The 26,970-nt window shown below is 46.1% G+C and overlaps 1 protein-coding gene across 1 annotated transcript in view; it reads right to left on the bottom strand.

The window, feature by feature from the left end:
- Window positions 1-26,970, bottom strand: part of LOC115536958 (retinal-specific phospholipid-transporting ATPase ABCA4) — a 62,239-nt gene that overhangs the window by 18,789 nt on the left and 16,480 nt on the right. The window contains exons 13-26 of the mRNA XM_030348459.1: window positions 25,239-25,444; window positions 24,741-24,917; window positions 24,174-24,396; window positions 21,959-22,180; window positions 21,019-21,223; window positions 18,603-18,680; window positions 18,323-18,505; window positions 11,511-11,688; window positions 5,288-5,419; window positions 4,657-4,796; window positions 3,360-3,497; window positions 2,428-2,606; window positions 1,096-1,186; window positions 643-848 (exon numbers count right to left, since the gene is read on the bottom strand). Coding sequence (XP_030204319.1) covers window positions 643-848; window positions 1,096-1,186; window positions 2,428-2,606; window positions 3,360-3,497; window positions 4,657-4,796; window positions 5,288-5,419; window positions 11,511-11,688; window positions 18,323-18,505; window positions 18,603-18,680; window positions 21,019-21,223; window positions 21,959-22,180; window positions 24,174-24,396; window positions 24,741-24,917; window positions 25,239-25,444 — 2,358 coding nt within the window. The remainder of the gene's footprint in view (window positions 1-642; window positions 849-1,095; window positions 1,187-2,427; window positions 2,607-3,359; window positions 3,498-4,656; window positions 4,797-5,287; window positions 5,420-11,510; window positions 11,689-18,322; window positions 18,506-18,602; window positions 18,681-21,018; window positions 21,224-21,958; window positions 22,181-24,173; window positions 24,397-24,740; window positions 24,918-25,238; window positions 25,445-26,970) is intronic.

Raw genomic sequence — 26,970 nt, 5'->3', positions numbered from 1 at the left:
ATCCCTTGATTTTTTTGTCCCATAATTCTTCTCATTTTAATTCTCTTATCAACATGGTGAAGTGCATCGGCTTGCCTTGTGCAAATGATTTTTTATTGATAACAACATTGGCATATACACTGATCAAAACAGGACGATACAAAAAAAGAGCCTATAGTGCAATTAAACGACTGCTTTGAACAAATGTCATTTGAACATAGCAGTCAGGCTACTGCTTCTTTGTTTTGAGCCAAAGAAATATATATATATTTTTTTTTTTATAAAATAATTGCATTAATCGCGCGATAAAAAATTTAACGCCGTTAAATTTGGTTTGCGTTAACGCCGTTAATAACGCGTTTAACTGACAGCTCTAGTTTTAAGCACTTCCTCCAGTATGATGAGGGAGCAAACTTTCCAAGACTCTTTAAACAATCTTTAATAAAAAATTACTGAATATCATCATCTTTTTGGATGATGATCTTTTTATTAACGCTAGTACATTTCTTGTACAACTATCAGTACTAGAAATAATGTGAATAACCCAGAAACCATGACTTTTCATAACCCAAAGGATCCTGCTCCATGGATCCAGCTTGGATCATTTTACACTACTTCTGTGTAAGATTAGACTCCTGTAAACTGTAATTATTGTGCTAATACCTCCTCCAGCGAGGTGTCGGACACTCCGAAGCTGCTGAGGCCGAGGTCGGAGAGGCTCTCCTCCAGCTCTCTGAAGAGGCTGGCATAGGCCCGCGGCTGGAAGTCCCTCTGGGGCAGCAGGTAGGTGAGCTCCTGGCCTACCGCCTCCACCAGACTGGCCTCGCTCACGTGGTGCCTCACCAGGCGGGTGATGCGCTCCACGTCGCCTGTTGGTGGACCATCCACGTCAATAGAAAGATTCCACATAAGAGCGTCTCGTCAAAAGTGTGTCTTCGTTTTTTAAACATAACTATGGAAGTGTAGATGAGTGCACCGATTACTTTGCTATGGTGGTCTAGTCCTAAGGACCCTAAGGACCCTAAAGGAACTTTTTTCCCAGAAACCAGAGTTTGCAAGGCGACTGAATAACAACCAAAGCCATGAGAAAGAACAGAAGCCTCAGAGTCTCCTCACCGTCCATCTGGTCCTCGCCCGCGGGCCCCGGCGCCTCCCGGAGCTGGGAGCACTTGGAAGACATACAGTCGTCAGTGCAGTCGCTCCCGGGCTGCAGGGGAATGAGACGTCAACAGGGGCAGAATGTAAATGGACTGCATTTATATAAAGCTTTTCTAACCAGTGGCCACTCAAAGCACTTAACAATATTGACTAACATTCACTCATTCATGCACACATTCACACACCAACGGCGGTGTAAACCACGCAAAGTAACAGCCAGCTCGTCGGGAGCAGCTAGGTTGAGGTGTCTTGCTCAGGGACACCTCGACACTAGCAACCTTCCAGCCAAACCGCTCAGCCAGCCTTCGTGAGTTTATCACCATCGGAGGGGGTTCTAATGAGAAGGACCCTACATATAAAATGTGTCTCAAAGATGCAGCCTTTTATCCACTGTCGGCTTCGCAGACTTTTGGAGTCAAACAAACGGACCGTCGCAGAGGTTTTGCGCACTCCCCTTCCAAAAATCCAAATGATATCACCTCTTTGTAGCAAGACACACACATAAACATATAGGTATAGAGACTGTGGTGGTCCAGCCACTGAGCAGTGCCCCAAAGGTCCACAAGGTGGCCACAAAGGCAGGCAAAGGCAGCCAAGGGTGGGGGTGTTGGATGGGAGATACAACTCTTAAAGTTGTATCATAGAGACCCCGCCCCACTCAGGTGTCTCAGCTTACCACTCACAGGTGTGCTGAGTTAGCCCTGCAATCAGGAGGCCTTTTAACCCCACCAGAACAAGCTGAAGACAGACTGGCTGGAGGAGCGTGTGGAGACCAGACACACACTAAGCCCTCTTGACCCAACTGAACCCTTATAATGAAATTACGTCCAAGTGGACCGAAGTGTTTCTTTGATCTGTGTAAATTGTGTCGTGCTGATACGAGAGAGAAGGCCTGCAGCTGGAGAGGAACCTCCAAAACTCCCAAGAGGAACCAAGAGCCGAGCCAGGGTGAAGATGTCAGTGGCAGGGACCACAGACCCCACTAAGCTTGGCCTGTCTCTCTCTCTCTCTCTCTCTCTGCCCCCCATAACAGGAAGAGCCAGACAGAACACCCTGACATCAACCGCCGACCCGGTGAAGATTTGAGTTGCCTTTTTCCCGCCTCCCTTTTCCCCGCACCTTTTATAAATAAATGTCATAAGTTTGATTTCACCGCAAACCCTGTTTCTGGCTGTTTCTGTTCCGATTGGTTATCCCACTGTTGAGCATCACAGACCAGGCGCCCACAAGACACATGAGGAGCTTGGTCACATACACACACACACACGCTCCAGAGTGCGGGTGTCTGACCTTGGGGGCCTCATGCTTTCGGCGGCGCACCAGCGTGAGGTAGAAGCCCGTCCCCAGCAGGGTCTTGAGGTAGAGGGGCGAGCCACAGCAGTGGAGGCGGCCGCGGGAGATGATGGCCACTCGGTCGCTCAGCAGGTCGGCCTCGTCCATGTGGTGCGTGGACAGGATTACTGTGCGCCCTGGGGAGGGGAGGAGGAGCAGGGGGGAGGAGAGGGGAGGGTAGGGGAGACACTTAACAGAGATATATCACTGAACAATGTGGATAAAAGGTATAAGACATTTCAAGAAGAGGAAAAAGGGATGAGTCAATCAAATTCTTTCGTTTTTTCTTTTTCCTTCTTTGTACTTAAAAAAGCCTTACTCATTGGATTTACATATAGTTTAAGGACTTTTGGTCAGTCGACCGTCGTATATTATGCTTTAGCAAACAGGAAGAGGACTGCTGCCGTGTGCAGAGCTCAGGGTGACTTTGCCATGAAGATATAAGGAGGCTTTACCATGGAGGTATAAGGAGGCTTTACCATGGAGGTATAAGGAGGCTTTACCATGGAGGTATAAGGAGGCTTTACCATGGAGGTATAAGGAGGCTTTACCATGGAGGTATAAGAAGGCTTTACCATGGAGGTATAAGGAGGCTTTACCATGGAGGTATAAGAAGGCTTTACCATGGAGGTATAAGGAGGCTTTACCATGGAGGTATAAGAAGGCTTTACCATGGAGGTATAAGGAGGCTTTACCATGGAGGTATAAGAAGGCTTTACCATGGAGGTATAAGGAGCCTTTACCATGGAGGTATAAGGAGGCTTTACCATGGAGGTATAAGGAGGCTTTACCATGGGGTATAAGGAGGCTTTACCATGGAGGTATAAGAAGGCTTTACCATGGGAGTATAGGAAGAGGTTTTACCATGGAGGTATAGGAAGAGGCTTTACCTTCACGGTATTTAAGCAGCAGGTCCCAGATGGAGCGTCTGGAGTAGGGGTCCACGCCCGACGTGGGCTCATCCAGGATCACCACCTTGGCCCCACCCACAAATGCCATGGCAACAGATAGTTTCCTCTGCATGCCCCCTGTGCAAAGAAGGTCAGTATATTCAGAAACAGACAGCATGTAGATATGTTTGCTAGCTACAAATTACAGCGCAACAAAAGCCGCAGAAGAAGTGATGCTGATTCGATTTATTCTGATATTTTCTTGAAATAATTGGCATATTGTTGAAGCTGATTGATATAACTTTGGAAATGAGCTTCCACAATATTGAATACAATTTTAATTTCATTGTGTATTCGTGTCCCATGCCCAGTTATTTGATAGATTACATGGTAGATTGATAACTTGAGTACTTTGATGATTATCTGGTAGCATTGGCCGTGTTGCCCGTGGCATGGTAAATGTAGCAATTATATGGGACACACTGACTGACACTGAGCTGCTGCTAGTGTTTTTTTGCATGAACTCAAACTACATCTGCATTAAATGCTTCCTTATTCAATAATATACAATTTTTGTACCAGGGGTCCAAAAAAATTATCAAATCAATCAATCTTTCTTTCCTGATTTATCTCTTGATAATCTATCAGACGTTCAAAATTTGCTGTAAAAAAATCGATTAAAAAAACCAACAAATTAAGATATTTTAATTCAATGATTTATCACTACTGTGACCTATGGTGTGACCCTTTAATGGTTCCTCTACACCACAGGGGAGCCCCCACGCTAGTGGCTGCTCCTGGGTGTTCACAACTTTGTCAATAGAAGTTCTTAAAACCAGGGAATCAAATTCACTACGAGTCCGCATGGTCTGCCAGAACTCACTGAATGTCCCAAATAAGGTCTTAGAAATGTAGCCGGAACACAACCCTGGAGTGGAGGAGCGTTAACAGCCCTAATTGAAACTTTAACCAAACTATATCCAATCACAGAATCAACTCATTCATCTGTCATTCATAGATTGTGGATTGTGGTTGATGGCTTTATGGTTTGTGAATAGACGATTAACGACAGGCCATGTCCCATGGATATACATGGTAGGAGTGATCCCTCTAAGGACAGACATGAGAGCTCCTGACCCCTTCTCCCCCTCCCCCCCCCTCCCCCAGGACAGACCTGGGAGGTTCTGACCCCCAGGACAGACCTGAGAGGACATGACCCACTGCCCCAGGACAGACCAGAGAGGTCCTGACCCCAGGACAGACCTGAGAGGTCCTGACCCTACACCCCAGAACAGACCTGAGAGGTTCTGGGCCAGCTCGGTTCTCTTGTGGCGCAGCGTGAGGTTCTGCAGCATGTCCTCCACCTCCTCCTGAGCCTCCTTGGCACCGCGGCCCTTCAGCAGGGAGTAGAAGAGGATGTGCTCTGCTACCGTCATGCTAACACAGACACACAAGTGTGAGAAATCCAGTATTAATTAATAATTATTAATTACAGCCATCACCGTAATGCTAGTGCACGGTAATTGGTCAGTTCCTTGGCTTCAAGGCCAGGAAGGAAAATAGCAATATTAATATAATAGTTGATCATACATTTCCAATAATAAACGGGCCGCAATTGACAAGCAGGTTCACCATGGATGGACACTTCCACCTCATCAAGATTGACACTTGAATGGCTTGTTTAGTTGTTCAGTGAATGCATTGTACCTAGTGAATACATACGGGCGATGAAAGAGTACCTGGTCAATGTACCTGGGTCAATGTACCCTAAATCGTATGATATTAAGACTGTTTTCATGCTAAAAATCACATCAATATCCACAGTAGAATTCAGGGGTGAACGAGACGCCACATATCTGAATCTAAGCAGGAATAATAGGGCTCTTTAATCAGAAGCTCTCAGTAAGGGCCTTCGGCCGGGGTCTTACTCCTTGAAGAGGATGTTGTGCTGCGGACACATGCCCAGGGATAGGCGGATGGTGTCCATGTCTGTGTGGATGTCCCTCCCATAGATGGTGGCTGTCCCCGAGGTGGGAGGAAACATGCCAGTCAGGATAGACCTACGGTAGAGAGAGGAAAGAGAAAGAGAGCGAGAGAGGGAGAATGTGAGAGAGCGAGAGAGTGTGAGGGAGAGAGAGCAAGAGTGAGCGAGAGTGAGCACATCAGCCATCCTTTTGTAGGTAAAAAATGGTCATTGCATCTTGAGCAGACCGGAATGTAAAAATTAAATTAAAAGTATATTTAGAAAAAATGTAGTTCTATTTCATCCTTACTGACCGCCAGAGGCGGTGCTTCAAGCACTGAATGATCCATCTCGTGCATGCGCAGGTCGAGTGTTAATACCAACAAAGTCCCCTGTATCCCCTGATGAGCTCCGGACAGCCTATATCTTCCGGTGACATCAGAGGATCTGTTCCTTTTCATCTTCTCGCTTCGCAGGTGTCTATGTATCACCGCGCTAGCTAAAGCTAAGTGGCTATTATTATTTTGATCGTTCGTTGCTGGTGGCCTTGCGACGTCTTGTCGGAGCCGTGAGCTGCTCGCCCTCCAAAGGCCGCAACGGACCCGCCGAGAGGTTCGGATTGCCGTGGAACGCATCATCCTCGGCTGGATGAGTTTTATTGTGGTTATATTTCCGTGTTTCGGTGAAGGCAGTGTACCTGCTCCCTCTCCCGGCGTTTGTACTACGCTTATCATTTAATTTCAATTCGCTCTGACCGATTACCCTCTGGTGAAGGCAGTGCTCTCGCTCCCGCTCCCAGCAGAGATGTGACTGTAATTGGTAGCAGTGTTCCCGCTGAGGCTAACTTGTCTGGGGTTATTTTCATGCATTCGTTGGTGAAGGTTGTGTTTTCGCCCTCGCTCCCAGTGTCTATTGTTTCTTGCTTTTTATCCTGTGTGATTTTGCTGGTTGTCAACATGGTTGGCGACCACTCCTGCTCGGCCTGTATGGATTCACTGCAGCTTGAGGATGGCCATGGTTTGTGTCTCTCATGCCTTGGCCTCGGGCATCTGAAGGAGGGTCTTTCAGATGATCTCTGCATGAACTGCAGTTTTATGCCTCGGGCAGTGAGAGATGCTAGACTGGCTGAGGTGAAACAACGGTTGGGCCTCGTTTCGTTCCCCGAACGGTTCCCCCCAGCCCAGCGACGTAATCCAGCTCAGGTTGGTCGCTCTAAACGTCGGGTTGCGGAAACCGCAGGCCCCACTTCTAGGAAGAAGGTTAGGGAGTCTGGGCTTGCCTCCAAGGTGGGCCAATTAACAGCAGAGCTTGAAAGCATGAAGTCCCTCTTCCTGGCCTTTCAAGCTGGGACTGGTGCAGGGGAGCCAGGTGCTCTTGCTCCTCCCACAGCCGCCTTGGAGCCGGAGGAAGATGTGCTTTCTGTGGCAGCGTCAGCTGCCGAGTTTGCTGAGTATGAGCCAGATGGGGTCCTACAGGATGTAGCCTCCCGTGCCTCCGTAGCGTGCTCCCATCCTTCGACCCGCAGCTCTACTGGTGCTTCTGAGGACACCTCAATGGGAGCCATTCGTATGGCTCCCATTCGTATGGCTCCCATTCGTATGGCTCCCATTGAGTTGCAAGCGCAGCCGGATCCGGCCAGTGCTTTCTTCAGGCATTGCCCAGCCCCACCAGCTTTACCGTGCCTCCATCGGAGGAGTATGTGAGGGAGTTGCATGCATGCTGGAGGGATTCTAGAGCCCTCTCTCATGCAACATCCGACGGTCGGACCCTGGCAGCCATGCAGGATGCACCCAAGTTTGGCCTGTACCGCATGCCAGCAGTTGAGCCGACTATAGCTGCTCTAGTTGTCTCGCCAGGTGAGGCTCTAAGACCGGATGCGAGGTGTCCTCATCCCCAGTGTCGGGTTTCGGGTGACCTGCTCTCCAAAGCCTATGACGCAGCAGCATGCATGGGATGCATAGGCAATTCTATGTCCCACCTGATGCTCGCTCTGTCAGCATCCCTGCAGGACGTTGCAGTGGATGCTCCGGCCCACAACACGACTCCAGCCCACAACACAACCCAAGCCCTCACCCAGGAGTTGTCCGCCTGTTGCAACTCGGGGGGTTCTACTCGACTTACTTTCTGGTAGCAAAGAAAGACGGCGGACTCCGTCCTATCCTCGACTTGAGGGGTCTCAACAGGTTCCTGAAGGTCCTGAGGTTCCACATGCTAAGCACTGCAGAGGTTCTGCGTACTGTTGCCAGAGGGGAGTGGTTTACATTGGTAGACCTGAAGGATGCCTACTTTCACGTTCCCATAGCACCACACCACAGACAGTTTCTGCGGATTGCTTTCCAGAGGCGACGTTTTCAGTTCAGGGTGCTCCCATTCGGCCTCTCCCTTACCCCACAGGTGTTCACCAGGTGTGTGGCGGCAGCCCGATCACCCCTGCAGTCGCGGGGCATGAAGATCCTGCCATATCTGGACGACTGGCTCATCTGTGCGCCATCCCAGTCTCAGTTGTCCCTGGCCACGACGCGTCTTCTCTCCCATGTGGCCCGCCTGGGTCTCCGGGTGAATCTCATGAAGAGTTGCCTGGTGCCATCACAGGGCACAGTCTTTCTCAGTGTGTCTCTCGATGCAGTCGCCGTGAAGGCCTGTCCGTCGCCACAGCGGGTTGACGACATCCTCCACCTCCTTCGCCTGTTTTGGGAAGGCAGGCTGTTGCGTTATGTGGAGTTTTTGCGCCTCCTAGGGAAACTGACGGCTGCTGCTACTGTGGTTCCTCTAGGACTGCTGTCGCTACGTCCCCTCCAGAGGTGGCTGCAGAGCTTTTATCTGGATGAAAGGTGAGGTGGCACCGGCACCGGGGACTCAAGGTGTCACGCTGTTGCCTCCTTGCCCTGGCTCCGTGGAGGGACAGATCGTTTCCTCTCCAGGGCATGCCCATGGGTTCAATTGCATCCCGTCGGGAAACCATCACAACAAATGCCTCCCTCTCGGGGTGGGGTGCTGTGTGGCAGAACTGGACAGCTCAGGGGCTGTGGCCTGCTCAGGTCTGCTCAGAGCATATCAATGTTCTGGAGCTGCGGGCTGTTCACAGGGCATTGCAGTTATTTCTTCCCTTCCTGGGAGGCCGGCATGTGCTTGTGCGGTCGGACAATGTCTCGGCCGTCTCTCACGTAAACCACCAGGGAGGCACCAGGTCTGCACGGCTGTTGCAGGCATCCCGGGACCTCCTGTTGTGGGCAACACCATGCCTGGCCAGCCTGAGAGCAATGTATTTGCCTATAGGGTACATAATCAGGCTGCAGACTTTCTCCCCGTTGCAAGCCGCCGCCGGGGGAGTGGCGGCTTCATCCGGAGGTGGTTCTCAACATCTGGGACATCTTCGGCAGGGCAGAGGTGGATCTCTTTGCCACAAAGGAGTCGACCCATTGCCCCCTCTGGTTCTCCTGGACAGAGGAGAGCAGACCTCTGGGCCATGATGCTCTCACCCACGATTGATTTTTCCGACGCTACAGAGGGATCTCCAGCAGGGTCACAGACTGCTGTTGGTAGCCCCCTTCTGGCCATGGAGAACATGGTTTTCACTGCTGTGCAGGCTCTGCAGCAGTTCACCACAGCGCCTTCCCGACAGGAAGGATCTCCTTTCTCAGGTACAGGGCAAGATCTGGCATCCCGACCCTTGTTACCTTCAGCTATGGGTCTGGCCGCTGCAGGGCCCAACCCGCTGCTGACAGAGTGTTCAGAAAATGTCCGCAATACCATACTGAACGCCAGGGTGCCTTCTACCCGGGCACAGTATGACAATAGGTGCCAGCTATTTACGGCATGGTGTTCAGACAGGGCTGAGGACCCTGTGCATTGTTCAGTTCCAAAGATTTTGGAGTTCCTCCAGTCACTCCTGGATGGCGGCCGGTCCCCAGCGACTCTGAGGGTATTTGTGGCAGCCATCTCCTCAAGACATGCTCGGGTGTATAATAACACAGTGGGGGACCACAGATTGATGTCTGTTTTTCTGAAGGGCGTGTTGCGGTTACGACCCCCATGAGCGTGCCCCAGCATGGGATCTGCACCTGGTGCTTGATGCTTTATGCTTGCCTCCTTTTGAACCCCTGGCTCAGGCGGAGCTGAAGTGGGTCTCTCCTAAAAACTGCCTTTCTCCTCACCATCGCGTCAGCGAAACGCGTCGGGGAGTTTCATGCTCTGTCCGTGAGTGACTCATGTCTGAGGTGGAACTCAGATGGCTCAGGGGTTACCCTGTGGCCGAATCCAGCATTTCTCCCGAAGGACTGTCATCGTCGAACCTCAACCGACCTGTCCGCCTGGCACAATTTATCCCCTCGGAAGGGGAGGACAGGTTCAAACTGCTGTGTCCTGTGCGGGCTCTGAGAGCGTACGTAGCTACGACCGCAGGCATTAGACGGTCGGACCAGCTCTTCCTCTGCTATGGTGGTCCTAGGAGGGTCTGTGTTCTCTCCAAGCAGCGATTGTCTCATTGGGTTGTGGTCTTCATCACCCATGCATATAAAGGAGGTGGTCACCCCCTGCCATCCGGGGTCAGGTGCCACTCTACCAGGGCTGTCTCAACATCATGGGCTGCCCTGCGGACGGTGCCCCTGGAAGACATCTGTGATGCAGTATCATGAAGATCACCATGTACCTTTTCCAGGTTTTACCGGGTGAACGTTGCCACTCCCCATCCGTTGGCTGTGGTCCTGGTGCCCGACTCTGCTGTTTCCTCTCAATGAGGTATGTGTTGAAGTTCCTCGTGACCTTGTTGGTATGAGACATCCATCGTCAGTAAGGATGAAATACAACGATAGTTACGTATGTAACTATGGTTCTATGAATCCTGGATGACTGCCAGAGCGCTCTGTCACTCAGAATCTTTGTGTACTCGCGAGAAGATTCTGCAGGAACAGATCCTCTGATGTTACCGGAAGATATAGGCTGTCCTGAGCTCATCAGAGGTCACAGGTGACTTTGGTGGCATTAACACTCGACCTGTGCATACGTGAGATGGATCATTCAGTGCTTGAAGCACCGCCTCTGGTGGTCATCCAGGATTCATAGAACCGTAGTTGCATACGTAACTATCGTTTACACACTTTTTTCATTTGAATTTAATTGCAATGGTTCTTACAAAGAAGAAGCCATGACACAAAAGTGTATTCAAGAGATCTGGGATCAGTCAAGGACACTATTTAAAAAAAGTCATGGAACTCATATGTCATTGAACAGAGCATATAGAATGAGTGTAAAGGGACCTCACTGATGGAGCAGTGGTTAGACACTGGCACAGTGTAGGCAGGCCTGCCTTAACCTGCCATTGGGCCCTGGGGCTGAGGTGGGGGGGGGGTTGATGATAGGCCTCTGATCTTTGTAAGCCCCAAACAAAAAAATCACATTGTCTTGGGCCTTCGCCGATCTGGGGGCCTATCATGGGCCAGTATAAAATATAAATTAAAAAAAATATATATATATTTTTTTTTTTTACTGCAGCTCATGATAGGCCCCCCGATCGGCGTAGGCCCTGGGGCTTCAGCCCAGGCAAGCCCGTGCATTAAGGCGGCCTTGGGTGTAGGGGAGCCTTCCAATGACAATAGAGGGGTATGATTGCAGCCGACTATGAATTGAAAGCCGCCTGTATGAGCTGGATGTACAATTCTATGTGCAGCACGTCTGCAAAGATCCATGTAGCGACTTAGAGACACGACGTGGATCTTGGCAGAGCTGCCTGCATTTTATACTTCCACATCACATTATGAGGGGGCATTATAGTGTCCATGAACCGACAGCAATATAATTTCCTGAGTGGCAGAATCTGCTAAATTGAAAATATTATGAAAAATCTTCAAAGAGTACTGCTGAAAAGCGCTGATGTAACCAACCAACTGATAATTCAGTGTCTTTGCCAGTGAATGCAAGCGTGTGTGTGTGTAGGTGCATGCAGGCTTGTGTGCGTGTGCATGTGTGTGCGTGGGCAGCCTAGATGGGGGTGATCGGCTTGTCCTATGTGTGTGCATGGCCTATGTGTTGGTGGTCTGCGTGTCCTGTGTGTGTGTGTGGCCTACATCGTGGTGGTCTGTGTGGGCCTGTGTGTGTGCGTGGCCTATATGGTGGTGGTCTGTGTGGGCCTGTGTATGTGTGGCCTACATGGGGTTGCTCTGCGTGGGCATTTGTGTGTGTGGGCATCCTACATGGTGGTGGTCTTCCCAGCCCCGTTGTGGCCCAGGAAGGCGGTGATCTGGCTCTCGTAGAAGCTGAGACTCAAGCCGTCCACGGCGGGCGGGGACCCAGAGCCGAACCTCTTCACCAGGTCTCGAATACACACCCCCTCCACCAGGCCGTCTGGCTCGGCCTCGAAGAAGGACTGGCCTGGGACAAGCACACGAAGATGTAAACTCAAATAACATAGAAAGAGTTGATAGAGGGCTGTTCCAGGGTCAGTGCTGTTCCAGGGTTAGTTCTAAAAGCTACACTGCTGGACTAAGACTCACTTCCTGCTTTTGGTCATATTTAACTCCAAAAGTTCAGAATTTATTAAAATTACTGAACATCATTTTGACAATGAGACAAAAAGCGGTTTACAACGTTGGCAGTTAATAAAATGCAAGAAGGCAAATAGGCAACGTTTTGAAGTGTGCCAATGTAACGTGATACATGGATTTGACCAAACTAATCTTGGATGATTCCACATTACTTACGACAGGTAGATTGTACTATATGTGGTCAAACTTCTTCTTTGAATAAAAACCTATAGGGGGACAAAATATATAGCATAGCAGCATGATGTGCTGTAATACACGGATAGACCGTACAAACTCAAATAGTTGTATCTTTTAAAGTAAATTTAAAATTGTCATGGATGAATTATATAATTGTAACTTCTGAAATCCATGATTGAGGAGATTTGCCACTAGAGGGCACTCTTTTCTAACATAAATTGTGTTTCCTTCACAACCACCCCTTGATTCCTGTTCTTGCTGTTTAATTCTGTGGTCATAAACATTATTGTGCAAAGGATTATCCCTTTAAATGTATTCTATTTAACTTGACAGTCGAGCAGAAAGGCTATGGGGAAAAAATTATGTTGTAATCTTTGATTACAGCAGTTTATTTAACAATTGAATATATGGTTTACTCTTTATATTCAATTCGCTGCTACTATAGCCACAAAAAATGAATTGATTTTTCTTTCTGCCCATGAAGGAATGGCTTGAATGTTTATTTTTCTTATCATTACAAGGCATTTTGCAATGATAAGAATTACTCATTTTTAAAAAGGACAATGCATCAATTGACAATTTTAGTTTACACTTAAAATGCAAATGTACCAGAGTGAGAGAGAGAGTTTACTAACAGTGTCAAAACCATCTTGCTCATACCAACACACGACAACAGGGAGAAAATATGCAGTGGAACATGCAATCAGTGAATCCTGCAAACACAGTGGTCGTGCTGAAGGTAAACAGAGACAATTTAGATTCTTCCCGACTGTAAATCATGCAAAGGTCATATGGGACTCAAAGACTAAGAACAAAGGGTATTGTAGGAGGACACTTGAACATTCAAAGTATTATTTCAAAACAAAATCAGGTTCAGCACCTATTAACAAACTCCAGATAGATTATTTATGTTTGACTGAAACGTGGCTTAACTGTAATATCCCAACACAGAGCTCAGCACAGCTTGATGTGCCAGGTTATGTTTGCTTTAGGAAAGATAGATTGATGGGTAGGGGAGGTTTGAGCAATGATTTATGTAAGAGAGAGTTTTAAATGTGTTGAAATTAATCTCGACAAACCTTTGGAGTGTATTGCTATTAATGTTGTGTTGACAACAAAAATAAAATTTAATATTGTAACCCTATATAATCCTCCCTCACCTGGGGTCTCATTTTACCAGGATCTAGATGAACTACTTAAACAACTAAATTGTAGCTGTGAAACTATATTTTTGGGAGACTATAATATAAACTGGTTGCACAAAGGCAGCAAGCTAAAATTAAAAACAATCTATTCAAAGCATAATTTTCAGCAAATGATCAAAGGACCAATGAGACTAACTAAAGTCAGCAAAACCCTTATTGACTTGGTCATTACAAATAGAATTGAGAGAGTGAGAAAGACACAATTTAATCACATGCCTGTCTGACCACAATATGGTTTTAATAGTTAGAAAACTAACCAAAAAACGTCTTAAATCCTGGTGCAATGGTAAACCAGAGTTTGCAGGTATCCCAAAGAACAAAACTACACAATTTGAAAATGACTGACGGAATATTTCTTGGGATGAAGTTATATAATCTCACAATGTAAACACCTGTTGTGATACAATGATGAAAACATTGACTGATCTGATGCAGAAATACTCTCAGAAATTGAGAAAGCCATGTCGTTCCAGGGCTTTACCGAGGTTAAATTAGGATATTCACCAACTAATGAAGAAAAGGGATCTTGCCCTTAAACAGTCATTGGTAACCAGAAATAATTCAGACACACTAATTTTCAAAGGTCTAAGAAATAAGGTAACAAAAGAGTTGCGTATGGAAAAAATCTGTTACTTTATGCAACTAATTGCTGATTCAAAAGGGGAAAGCACAGCACTCTGGAAAAATCTAAATACTTTGACTAATCGGGCATCAAATATGAAAAGATCTAATGTGGAATTTTATATAAATGGAACAGTTAGTAATGATGTATTGGAAATTGCTAATGAATTTAATAAATTGTTCACTAAATCAGTTGAGGAACTGGCAACTAACTTCCGACCAATTGATTTTGATGATATACAGAGAGATCTCTCGACTTCTTTTCACATTAAAGAGGTAAATCAAAGCGAGATTGGTAAAGTTATAATGGAGTTACGGCAATCTAAGGCTAAGGATTATTTTGGATTGGATACTTTAATTATTAAAAAACACAGTTCTGTTGTTCAATTGCCAGTGACTCATGTTGTAAACTGCTCCATAAGAAGTAATGTATTTCCTGAGCCCTGGAAAAAGGCATTTATAACTAACACAAGTCTGGTTCACCTGACCTGGTCTCTATGTTTCTATCTTGCCTGCACTCTCAAAAGTTCTTGAGAAAACAGTTGCTAAACAACTTGTTGATTACTTGATTACTTAAAATAAACATCTACTGCACCCCAAACAATTTGGGTTCAGAGCAAGGTACTCAACAGAGTTGGCAAACTGCTACCTCACAGAAACTATAGAACAGTTGTTAGATGAGGGGAATGTAGGGGTTGCAGTATTCTTGGATTTGAAAAAAGCCTTTGATACTGTTAACCATGAAATTCTCCAGAAGAAACTCAAAACATTTAATTTCTCAGATGAGGCAATTACTTGGTTCCGTTAATGTCTTAAACATAGAGAGCAGTGGGTTAGATCCAATTCTACCCTGCCAACTGTCCAGACTTGTTTATTGGGGACTCCACAAGGTTCTATTTTAGGCCCTTTACTTTTAAGCTCATGATTTACCAGACATTTGTAAAAAAGCCAGATGCCAAATGTATGCAGACGACAGCGTGGTATTTGTGTCTGCAAAAATGACTCAGTTGGCAGACAAAACTCTGTCAGAAGAGATGTCTGGTGTATCCCAGTGGCTCAGAAACAATCATTGACTTTAAAATATAAAAAGACAGCGTCAATGTGCTTTTCAATTAAAAGAAAAGCCAATGAAAATTCCAGAGTAAAGATTGATGAGATAGAGATAGATCAAGTAGTTGAGTTCAAATTTGTAGGTGTTATTTTAGATTCTCAGCTTAAATTTAACAGACATGTTAAGAAGCTATGCAAGACTGTCAAGACCATCTTAAATTGCTTTCGCCTAATAAGACAATATATACCTCTTAAGGCAGCACAACAATTTATGAATGGCATGATATTTTCCCATTTGTCATATTGTATAACCGTTTGGGGTCAAGCCAACCAAACAACAATGACACCATTAAAATCGTTACACAAACAGGCACTTCAAATAATGGATCAGAAACCTACTAGATGGCATCATTGCCAAATTTAAAGAAACACAATTTAGTTAATTGAGTTTTGACAGCTTCGTAAACTTTTCATTTTTAAAACAGATTTTCAAGCCTGTGAACAACCTTGCTCCAGAAATACTCTGCCAATTGATAAATAAACTGAACAGTAGAATTAGAACTAGGGGTGCAACGAGCAGAAATTTTAGAACAGCGAAACGCAAAACCATATTCGGACAATCATCCTTTGCAGCAATAGGCACTAAACTGTGGAATACACTACCATCAGAAATTAAAACATTGACAGAGCTCAAGGTTTTTAACACACAAGTAAAACAATGGTTGAAACTGAATAAACCCTGTGAACATTAACCCGCATACACGCACACACACACTCGCATGCACATGGACGTGCGAGCACGCACACACACACGCACACACACACATTAATCATTGTCCTTGTTTTTGTCTTTATGTCTCCTGTATATTATGTCTTCTGTATTTTTATTCCTGTAACTTTTAGTAAAGGCCCAACCAGGGTCAGGAGTAGAAACCTGTATGCATGGCATCTATTTTATATTTTATATGAAACAATGTACAATGTATTTGTCCCTGCTCAATAAACTTCTAAATAAAAATAAATAAAAAATAACGAGAGAGATTATAATAAATTTATAAGTGCAGTACAAAGAAGTGAAGTACTTAGAATGAGGTAGATCAGCTATTGATGATTGCAGTTTTGGTTGTTTTTAATCCATCTCTTAAGTTCTATTTTAAATGATTGAAAGCTGGCGCTTTCTCTAAGGTCAGTAGGAAGACAGTTCCAGTAATTTGAGGCCCGTACTGAGAAGACTGTTTGGCCAAACTTACTACGTCTATACTGTATAACACAGTCTCCCCTGGTGGCTGCCCTAGTTGCCCTGCCAAGGCTGTTTTTCTGCTGTATGGTCACCCAGTGGTGGAAGGGCAAGCCAATGTAATAAGATAATCTAGATAATGTAAAAAACTTTCCAAATGAAATAAGTTGTACTTATTTATGATATGGCAGTGTTGATAGCTGATACATTTTTGATCTAATGTTTTTAAAGTTTGCTTGAAGGGTTTCTATTGGTTTCAGAGTTGTCATGTTTTCTTGGGACCAGCTTGTGAAACAGTATGATATGTGAGAAAAGATCATGGCATGCATAACGAGTTTGGCTGCCTCTGTTGTTAGACATGGCCTTATGTGTTTATAATTCGACAGATTCAATTTGACTTTTTTAACATGTTTTTTAAAAGTTAAATTAGAATCTAAAATGATACCAAGGTATTTAAAAGTACTTTACTGTATCATTTGCATACATTTCTATACGGACGGAAAGACTGAAGGTAAGTCATTAATGTACAAGCTAAACAAGATAGGGCCCAATACTGACCCATTTAGGGAATTGACCCCTGTGGTACATCAATATTACAGTCAAGGTATGAGGAGTGAGAATTACCAATGCATACACTTCGTTTCTTGTTAGTTAAGTATGACTCCATCCATTTTATGGCATCGGCTGAGAAATTGAAATAAGATTATTTTGCTAAAAGTGTCTGATGAATGATTGTGTCAAAAGCCTTCTTAAGGTCTAAAAGCACTGCACCAAGTATACCATCCCCATCTAATTTTGACTTGATATTTTCAAGGAAGAAGTTCGCTGTCACTGTAGAGTGGTTTGTGCGAAAACCTGGAAAAGTGCTTTGCCTAACTGATAGGTTGATCAGATGATCAATGGGGCTAGCAAGGGCGTCCCTATGTGATTTTAAAAAGGTGGTATCAAACCAATACGAATCCTTTGTTTTTGAGTTTCTAGGGAGGTTATCATTTTTATCACCTCTGATTCAGATATTTCCTTTATTTCAAAGATAGGTTTAGCATCATCAATGGGGATACATGGCACAGTTTCAGTCACGATTCCTTTAGCGAGTTCATTGACTTTATAACGAAAAAATTAAACATATCATTATCTTGAGTCAATATTCCATTCACTTTGAGTTCAGAAGAGGTTGTTCTCTGTTCCTTATTCCTACCAGTTAATTTATTTAGATTTCTCCATACATGTTTCCCATTTCCTTGTGCTTTTTTAAATCATAATTAATGATTCTAATATAACATGCATGTACTTATCTAAACCCAGAATATGACCAACCCATACCTTTGACTTGATGTTTACACTTCAATTTTTAACTTTAAACACACTGATACTGTGCGATATTGTGGATTTTTTGATACTGTAATCAAATAAACAATACTAAATCCGGGGCTTAACTTTCAATACCAACTTTTCAGCTTCAAAAGCGACAAATTAAAAAAAGCTTGTAAGAAGGAAATTAAACTAAATTAAATTTCGTAAGAAGTTCTTAAAGTTTAGAACATCCTGCCTTCTTTGCACTCTTAGATGTGAGCCACAGTCGCAGTTTGATACAGAGCCCGGATGTGTTTCAAAGACCTTGGATGAGATCAGAAGTTTGGAATGCCACTCAGGCTGAAGAGGGCTGAAATGCTCCTGTCACTTATTAACCTAGCTCAGAGGAAGGAGAGATGTTGCCAGCACATTTTGTGTGTGTGGGTGTGTGTGTGTGTGTGTGTGTGTGCTTGCGTGCGTATTTGTGCACACTTATGTGTTCTGACATGCCACTGAATGCAAACACACCCAGGGGCATTGGGTTCCCATTGTGAAGGTGTTTGGAAGGGGGTAGGAACCAATGTTCTCTTAGTGTCAAAATATGAACATTGAAAAGTAAATTTAATAATGACTGCATAGACTGAATTCTGTAGAGAATGAATGATGAATGTGTCATTTGGTGAGACATTACCTACTATTTGAAATATAACAGCTGCATTGAGCCAATGATGAGTATTGCGTGTTGAGTGACTGAGAGAGGATTACAAATTAACCTTCTGATGTTCTGTTGGTGTTTCTTAGGGCCGTGTTCATTACATATCAGTGGCTTGGGTTAAAAAGGTGTCCTATCGTTAATATTATAACTATATTATATCTACCATTGGTTTCCTTTCTCTCTTTCCTCTCCCCAGTCGTGCGGCTCCGGGGCCCCTTTTCCATCGGGTCCCGCCCGTTCATATGCTCACGGTAGCCTGGCTCCTCAGGGGCCTGGGCCAGGCCCTGGGGCCTCTCCTGCCCGGGCTCTTCGCTGGGGTGGCTGAGGCTCTTCTGCACCGGAGGACCTGAGGAGCCAGCAGGGAGGGAAACGTCACGAAGAGAATCAGGGTTAGCCTCATCACAATTATACAAAACAAATAAGCGCAGAAGATGAAAGTTTACCTGGCCTTTGCGTCACACTAGTCACCCAGTAAGATGGAAGAACTGGGAAATAAAATGGCCGACCAATTCCATACTGTCCTGTAGAAATAAAAGAAAAACACAAAGTCAACAACAACCTTTTTATAAAAATCAATATTGAATCGATCTCTATTATTATATTTTCAAGTGGCAGATATTATTGCAGGTTTCGTTACAAAAAACAACGTCTCTAGTGCCTGAAGGTCGAAGATGAAGGCATATCAGCAACTTCTATTTTTGAAATCATCAAGGGTTTAATACCATTTATTTATTAATTAATTACTGCTTCTTTAGTGTCGTCTTGATAGAAGTCAAATTAGTGTCAGTTGTGGACTGTTTCTGACAAAACATAAGCAGGGTTCAGAGCCTGGGTGCTGACATTGGAGTTATTTTTTTATGAAGCACTCGTGCATTTTATTACTCGCACGCACGCTTAAGTAAGGCTGACATGTCAAGTATTCTGCACTTTGGCATGCAGTCCACAGTTTTCTATGGAGCCTAACCCTCCGAACACACCGGTGTGTTGAAAAGAACAACAACAGATCTGTTGAACAGATCAGAACAAGAGATCAGAACAACTGATCAGACCATCAGATCAGAACTTCAGATCAGAACATCAAACAACCCCAAAGTCCTGAGGTTCTGCAAGTTGACAAACTAACAACAATGCCATCAATATTACTTAAGGACACAAGTATCTCCAAACATTTCAAGCATGAACCAAAACATAACTGGATTAAACCAAACAGGTCGGACATGTTTGCTTCTATGAAATAGAGCTTAAGTGAATAAGAGTTTCTGTTGAGATAGGCGTCTCGTTAATTCAGAAAAACAGAGCAGAATTTATTTTCCAGGTGATGGCGCTGTCTGATCAATGAAATAGCATACCAGGGGCTGTGTTAAGCCTACACATGCTTTACTGTAGAAAAGAGTGCATGCGTCTAACTTAAAGCGCACACGCGGTTTAAGAAGAATATACTCACCTCCTGGGCTCCGTAGTTTCCCAGACTACAACGCCTCAGGGGGGAGCCTTAGCACAATTCAGCACTGAACCTAACCATGAACAAAGGCACCCAGATGTATTCATGTATCCATCAAACCCTCTACACTGTGCCCCTGGAATCGTCTTGAGAGTGTGAGACAACAAGTCAAATACAAACCATGAGAATCAGTATTTCAGAGTCTCTTGATCTGTCTTTCGACTCTACACTACTACCTCCTTGATTACATGTTTTTTCATCATTCTGCTACAGCACTGCAGAGGACCTTATATGATTAAAGAAATTAGAATCATTGCCATATTTGTAGCCATAATTTAATAGCGAGTGTTTGCATGGGTGTTTGAAAAGACTTAATAATTCCAAAGAAAACACTATTGATGCACATAAGTGCAACCATTTTCAATGAAGTGGAAACGTCCAAAGCAGCATAAATGTTATTGTCTTAATCAACCATTTTTTAAAGGTGCTAAAACTGCTCTGCACCTGACCCATGACCTGTCTGACTACCAGTCTGTGACTGACCCCTTACCTGTCTGACTACCAGTCTGTGACTGACCCCCTTACCTGTCAGACTACCTGTCTGTGACTGACCCCTCTCACCTGTCAGACTACCTGTCTGTGACTGACCCCTCTTACCTGTCAGACTACCTGTCTGTGACTGCCCCTCTTACCTGTCAGACTACGGGTCTGTGGTCAATCCCTCACCTGTCTGTGAGTGACCCCTCCCCTGCCCCACTACCTGTCTGTGTAAGACCCCTCAGCTGTCAGACTACCTGTCTGTGACTGACCCCTCAGCTGTCAGACTACCTGTCTGTGGCCGACCCCTCACCTGTTCAGACTACCTGCCTGTGATTGACCCCTCACCTGTCGGACTACCTGTCTGTGACTGACCCCTCACCTGTCAGACTACCTGTCTGTGACTGACCCCTCACCTGTCAGACTACCTGTCTGTGAATGACACCTCACCTGTCTGACTACCTGGCTGTGACTGACCCCTCACCTGTCGGACTACCTGTCTGTGATTGACCCCTCACCTGTCAGACTACCTGTCTGTGACTGACCCCTCACCTGTCAGACTACCTGTCTGTGGCCGACCCCTCACCTGTCTGACTACCAACCCCAATGACGAGCCCACCTCAGTCAACACTGCCAAACTGTTGCTTAACAACTGCTGTGAGTGAGCTGCCTGCCCTGTCGTCTTGTCCCTGCCTTGCCTGCCTTTATATATTCTTTGTGTCTTCAGTGCACCCCTTATGTATCTACGTACATTCTGTGTCCGTGTTCTCTTTGTGGTGCATTAGGCTCCCCTCTACCCCAGAATGTTAGCTGTTTGTGTCTGCCGGTCACTCCATTGCAGCGGGCGATGTGTTTCTGTCGGAGATGCAGTGTGTGCTGACCAGGGAAGACGTGGTCCAGGTACCAGGCCAGCACGGCATACAGCAGCGTGTCCAGGCTCATCATTCCTATGGAGGACAGGAAGGAGAACTCGTCCCCCTCCAGGGGGCTGGTGCCCATGTTGTCCCACTGCAGGCCCAGGCCCTGCTCCTCATAGCGGGACAGGTACTCTGTGCCCAGGCCGAACGCCACCTGGGACAGAAGGCTCTGTCGGGACACACACAGGGAGGAGGTTAGAGCAGGTTTATGGAGAAGGACAGCGAGGGATCAAAGAGCTGTGAAAACTACTGCTGCCCCAGCACAACAGGCTAATGCTAAAGCAAAGCATTAGCCTGGCATTAACAGTAAGTAACAGTTACTAAGTAGCAGACAAGTATGCTATGAGTATCGCAATTGATATATTATGTTGTGAGTGACCAAGCTAATCATAATTATCCAACCTTAATAGCGTCCAGTTTTGGATGAGGCTTTTAATATAAATGCATCTACAGATTCCCGGAAATAAATGCATTACTTTGACCAGGACTTGGCCATCCACTTTAACATACACTGACCTGCCTTGTAAAGGTGATTGCCAGGTTCCTTGGCCGTTAATTTTAAACACCAGCAAACCATTTAATTGTTTCCACACTAGCCAAACACTACATCTATATTTTCCCAACAGACATAGGAGCTGAGGACATCCCTTTTTAGTTTAGATTTTATGTTTCTGTTCAATTCTAGCAATCTTGACTTTTATTGTTCCTGTTATATGATTTCCTGTTAAGCACTATATAATTATATATTAACTATGTATAAATATAGATACTTTATACAGCATGTTCCTGTTAAGCACTTGCTGTTTGCTCAAAATGATCGGAACTCAAGTCCATCCCAGCATGTTGGTTTCCCGTTCCATCAGGGATTCATCTGGAGCCCAGAGCCCCTGGCCCAGAGACCTACCACCAGGACCTTCATGTCGCGGGTGACGCGGTCCTGCCAGGCGAAGCAGAGCAGGTGGGGCAGGTAGAGGGCCAGGTGGAGCACGCCGCTGCACGCCGCCGCCACGTTGGCCTGGTTGAAGAACACGCTCAGCAGGAAGCACTGCGCCAGGGTGGCCATGGAGAAGCTCAGCAGGAAGAGGAAGACGATGAGGGGGTCGCTGTAGTGGAGCACCCGGCCTCCCTGGGGAGCAGGGTGGAGGTAGGGTGAGGGTTATAGGAGCAGGGTGGAGGTAGGGTGAGGGTTATAGGAGCACGGTGGAGGTAGGGTGAGGGTTATAGGAGCAGGGTGGAGGCAGGGTGAGGGTTATAGGAGCAGGGTGGAGGTAGGGTGAGGGTTATAGGAGCAGGGTGGAGGCAGGGTGAGGGTTATAGGAGCAGGGTGGAGGCAGGGTGAGGGTTATAGGAGTGGGGTGGGGGTAGGGTGAGGGTTATAGGAGCAGGGTTGAGGTAGGGTGAGGGTTATTGGAGCGGGGTGGAGGTAGGGTGAGGGTTATAGGAGCAGGGTGGGGGGTAGGGTGAGGGTTATAGGAGCAGGGTGGAGGTAGGGTGAGGGACATGGGTGCGGGTGAGGGAGCATCAGGGACATACAGCGTTGACAATGTTTAATAGTAAAACATTTCTTATTCAATGCTGGACTTAAGAAGTGCTCATGTTCGTTTACCGCATCGACCGCTGCTGCCCATATGTACGGCAACATGGGGAGACGCTCACTAAGTCGTACCAAGACCTATTCCTAACTCTTAAGCGGACGGATTTAGCGTCAACACTACACTTGTAAAGGAAAACCAAACCTCATGTTTAAGCTGGCCCCGCCCCCGTCAAGTTTTAGAACATGCGGTCTCTCCAACTTCTGCTCAACACTTTTGTCAAAGGCACACCTCATGCCATCTACTATGACTCACTTGCTTGCTTCTATTGACAGTCCTGTGCATACAAGGCATAAAAGCTTAATATATACATAAAATATATAAAAAAAATAGAAGAAGGTTTATCTTGAATGGTGTGCACACAAGACAGAACGCTGTGTGAGCTCCAGAAGGCTCCACCAGGGGTCCTCGGAGCAGCGTTAAAGCCTGAGAGAAGGTCTGGTATGAGGCTGATCATTGAACCGGGGACCTGCTTGATGTCATGCAATCACAATGTGCCTTAACGCATTATTGTGTCCTGATAACCAACTCACACAACCCTATCAATACTGTTGTAGATTGAACCAGGAAGAGCTATAATAATTGACTAGCATCGGTTCACTACACAAGTTTAAATAATATATGCAAACTAAGGACGTGAGGTTATGATGGTTGTTCAGCATTCACACAGCAATAAGAGTAAAAGGAAAATAAAGCCCTTTTTTTTTAAGTTATTTCAGATGAAATTTGGTGAAGTTGGTTACATCGTAGCCTAGTGCTATAATTCATGCAGAGCAGTGATCCTGCTCCAAACTTTATTAAATGAAAAAATAATGTTTTAAAAACATAGGATAAGAAGTAAAAATGCATTTATTGTTACCCGCAGTGTTTGCTAACAATGTAGCATCAATCAAGTGATTTGGCCTTGAAGGAAACGTACATAGCTACAGAGCTAACAAGGGTTGGTGGACATATATAGCTCCATAGCTAATCCGTTAGTGGGCATATTGCTCCATAGCTCAAACAAGGGTTAGTGGACATATATAGCTCGGTAGCTTCAAAAGGGTTAGTGGACATATATAGCTCCATAGCTCAAACAAGGGTTAGTGGACATACATAGCACCATAGCTCAAACAAGGTTTACTGGGCCAAGATTCAATAAGCTGAGAACTAATATTCCACAGTGGCAACTGTTCGTTCAACCATCCAGGTTGGATCCACAGGGTTTTGGATCCACAGGGTTTTAATGTTGAACGGGGCTGATTCAATCAGTACTGAGGCATTGTGGGCTGTTCTTTTATATAGTATGTTTTTCATGGGCTTTGTGTATAGCAAGTGTGAATCAAACATAGGAGACTACAAGTTGTTTACCTTAGATGGTTGCTCTAGCAGGTGGAGCCAATGAGGGATTGCTTCTTCAAAATAATCAATTGTGGGATTATGAAGTTTGTGATGATGATGAGTATGATGATGACTATGATGACAATTGCGGTGATGTAGATGACCAGGACGAGGAAGATAATAATTATTATATTGATGTCAACTCACCATGATGACGGCGGTGAGGAGGGCGGTGCTGGTCGTCATGGTGAGGAAGCCGTCGATGAACCAGGTGCACCAGATGACCCCGTTGGTGACCCCGGCCGCCTTCAGGGTCTCCTTGAGGCGCAGCTCCTTCTCCAGCACGATGCTCTTCACCGTCATGGAGACGGAGAACACCCAGGCCAGCACCGCCAGCACGGGGAAGCAGCGGCTCAGAGTCAGCATGAACCTGGAGGCAGAGGAGGCTCAGAGTCAGCATGAACCTGGAGGCAGAGGAGGCTCAGGATCAGAGGAGGCTGGAGGCCAAACACAGAGGAGGCTCAGCATGAGACTAGAGACCGAGGCCAAATAAAGAGGATATGAATTTATGAGAGTAACCTATCAAAAAGCCTTTAACTTGACACCAATACATTTAAGATTTCCTAATAGTGATATGCAGTCATCTTTACATATTTATGCAAAAAACATTCCCCTTGTTTATACTTTATACTCACTTATATGTGTGTGCATGCTTTTGTTTGTCTGTCTGTGTGTGTGCGCATGTCTGTGCGTGCGTGTCTGTGTGTCACTCACAGGTCGTCCACATAGCAGGGATAGGGCATCTGCTGCAGGTACACGCCCACGGGCTGCGCCGCGCCGGTGTGGCTGTGGATGACCCCGTGCTCCACCATGTCCTGGAGGTAGGCGAAGCCGCCCCAGACGTAGCGCAGGTCGTCCATGGGGTCCGCCCGGGGTCCCGGGTCCCAGTACCTGGGTCAGAACACGGTACTCATCAGCCGTCTATGAACACCAGTGCCCTCAGTCGGAGTGGGCTAGAGAGAGGGCCTCCCAATGTCATGTCATCCATTTGCACAAGTCACTTTTTCTGTTGTTTTATTTTCTGTGCAATGTGTTTTTTGTATCCTTCTTTATTTAATTGTATTCATTCATATAATTTTTTAAATTGAAATTGAATTGTATCAAACAATTATCAATGATTTGTCAAAATATTTTTGCCCCCGATTTACCAAACTGACGTGATTAATCGGACTGATTTAAAACCTAAACTAGTGTCATTCCTTTCATTCTGACCTGTCTTTGATCTTATTGGTGCGTTCCACTGCGTCGATGTCCATGCGGATTTTGAACTTAACGTGAGGCGGGACCTTGGTGGTCCGGGGGTCCATGTCCAGGAAGACCAGCCCGGCCCAGAACTTGCCCTCCCCCAGCAGACCCAGGGCCCGGCGGGTGACCGTCTCCTCGTCCGGCACGGCCACAAACTTATCCAGGATCAGACACTGAGGAGGGGGAGAAGGAAAGGAGGACCACACATCACCAGGAGCCATCACATCACACATGGTCATGTCTCGTTATTTGAAGTGTGAAATTTGAATATCTTCACATTTGAAATGTAAATATCTTGAATAGAGCAGCGATTGTTAAGGAAACAATTTGCTTTGATTAACAAAGTCATCTGAAATCTGAATAGATAATGACTATGCTATATGATATAAGTATTGAAACTAGCAATATGTATATAATATATGCCAACCAAGTCTCACGGAAATACGTGACAATGTCACATCATTTAATCTATTTTTTACTTGATCTGGGACACGTACTTTACATTTTTTCGTGCCAAAAGCACAAATTGTGCCAAAAACCGCAACGGCAAAAAGGTATCTGCTTCATCTCTTCTTTTTCGAATGAGTTTGAAATTTGTGCTTTTGGCACGAAAAAATTGTCCCAGATCACGAATGAATAGATTAAATGACGTGACGTGACAGGGTCACATATTTCCGTGAGACTGGGTAGTATATCCATATGAAATGACAGCATTCTTGTGCAAACATGTGTGAAGGTTACTTTGAACATAACCTTTTATATTCGCCAGTATGGTTTCAACATCTTTAGGTCTGAAAATAATTGTCCTAAGCGCAGCGCTACCTACACACACATGGCTGGCTGCGGGGAGGCCCGTGTGTGTGTAGCTCTGCGCTCCAGCCCTCAGCCCACGGTGGCTCTGAGAGCCAGCTTGCCCCCCTTTCACACTCATCTGCTTCCATGCGAGGCGTCCACCAGGGCAGGGAGGCGGCAGGGACACCCCCCACCGACGGGCGGTTCAGAGTGAGTTCAGCAGCCACACTCGTCTGCTGTGACCCCTCAGCAGTGGCCTCCCATCCCCACAAAGCGTGTCTGATGCTGCTATTCACGCTTGGCTAGTGTGCAAGCGGGGCGGGCACCCGGCACACACACACACACCGCTCCGCCGCTCACATGTCTGCGTGTCCGCGTATTTGTCCGTCCACTCACGTCACACGCGCACACACGCGCACACACGCGCACACACGCGCACACACGCGCACACACGCGCACACACGCGCACACACGCGCGCATCTTTGCCCCTGGGTGACACTCCCAGCGTTCGCTGTGCTCCCGGTGCATCTGATCCCACACAGGACAGGAACACAGACCGTCAGTGAGTGGCTGGCACTGAGCGGGGGCTGAATGGCGCTGAGGAATCCCCCCCAGCACACTGGGGGGTTTTGTTTTCCCGCGCAGGCCTGCGTGCCAGTGGCGCGCGGCTCGGCAGCCATCGGCCCCGCCGGCCCTTGCGGCTCTTTGTTGCCGCCCCATAGAGGAGGGCGACGGAGTGACAGCTGTAGCTAATCGGCCTCAATCGCTCCCGCTCTCTGTGTCACATTCAAGTGCTGTAAAAGCTTCGAGCCGCCGCCTTAAAACAAAACACCACACACACACACACACACACTCGCGAAAAGTACCAGCCATCCGACCCAGCCAACCGTCCGCCCCTTCCCCCAT

The sequence above is a fragment of the Gadus morhua genome, chromosome 23, assembly GCF_902167405.1.
Source record: "Gadus morhua chromosome 23, gadMor3.0, whole genome shotgun sequence".
Lineage (NCBI taxonomy): Eukaryota > Metazoa > Chordata > Actinopteri > Gadiformes > Gadidae > Gadus > Gadus morhua.
The sequence above is the reverse complement of the archived record's forward strand: the minus strand, read 5'-3'. Positions and strand labels throughout refer to the sequence as shown.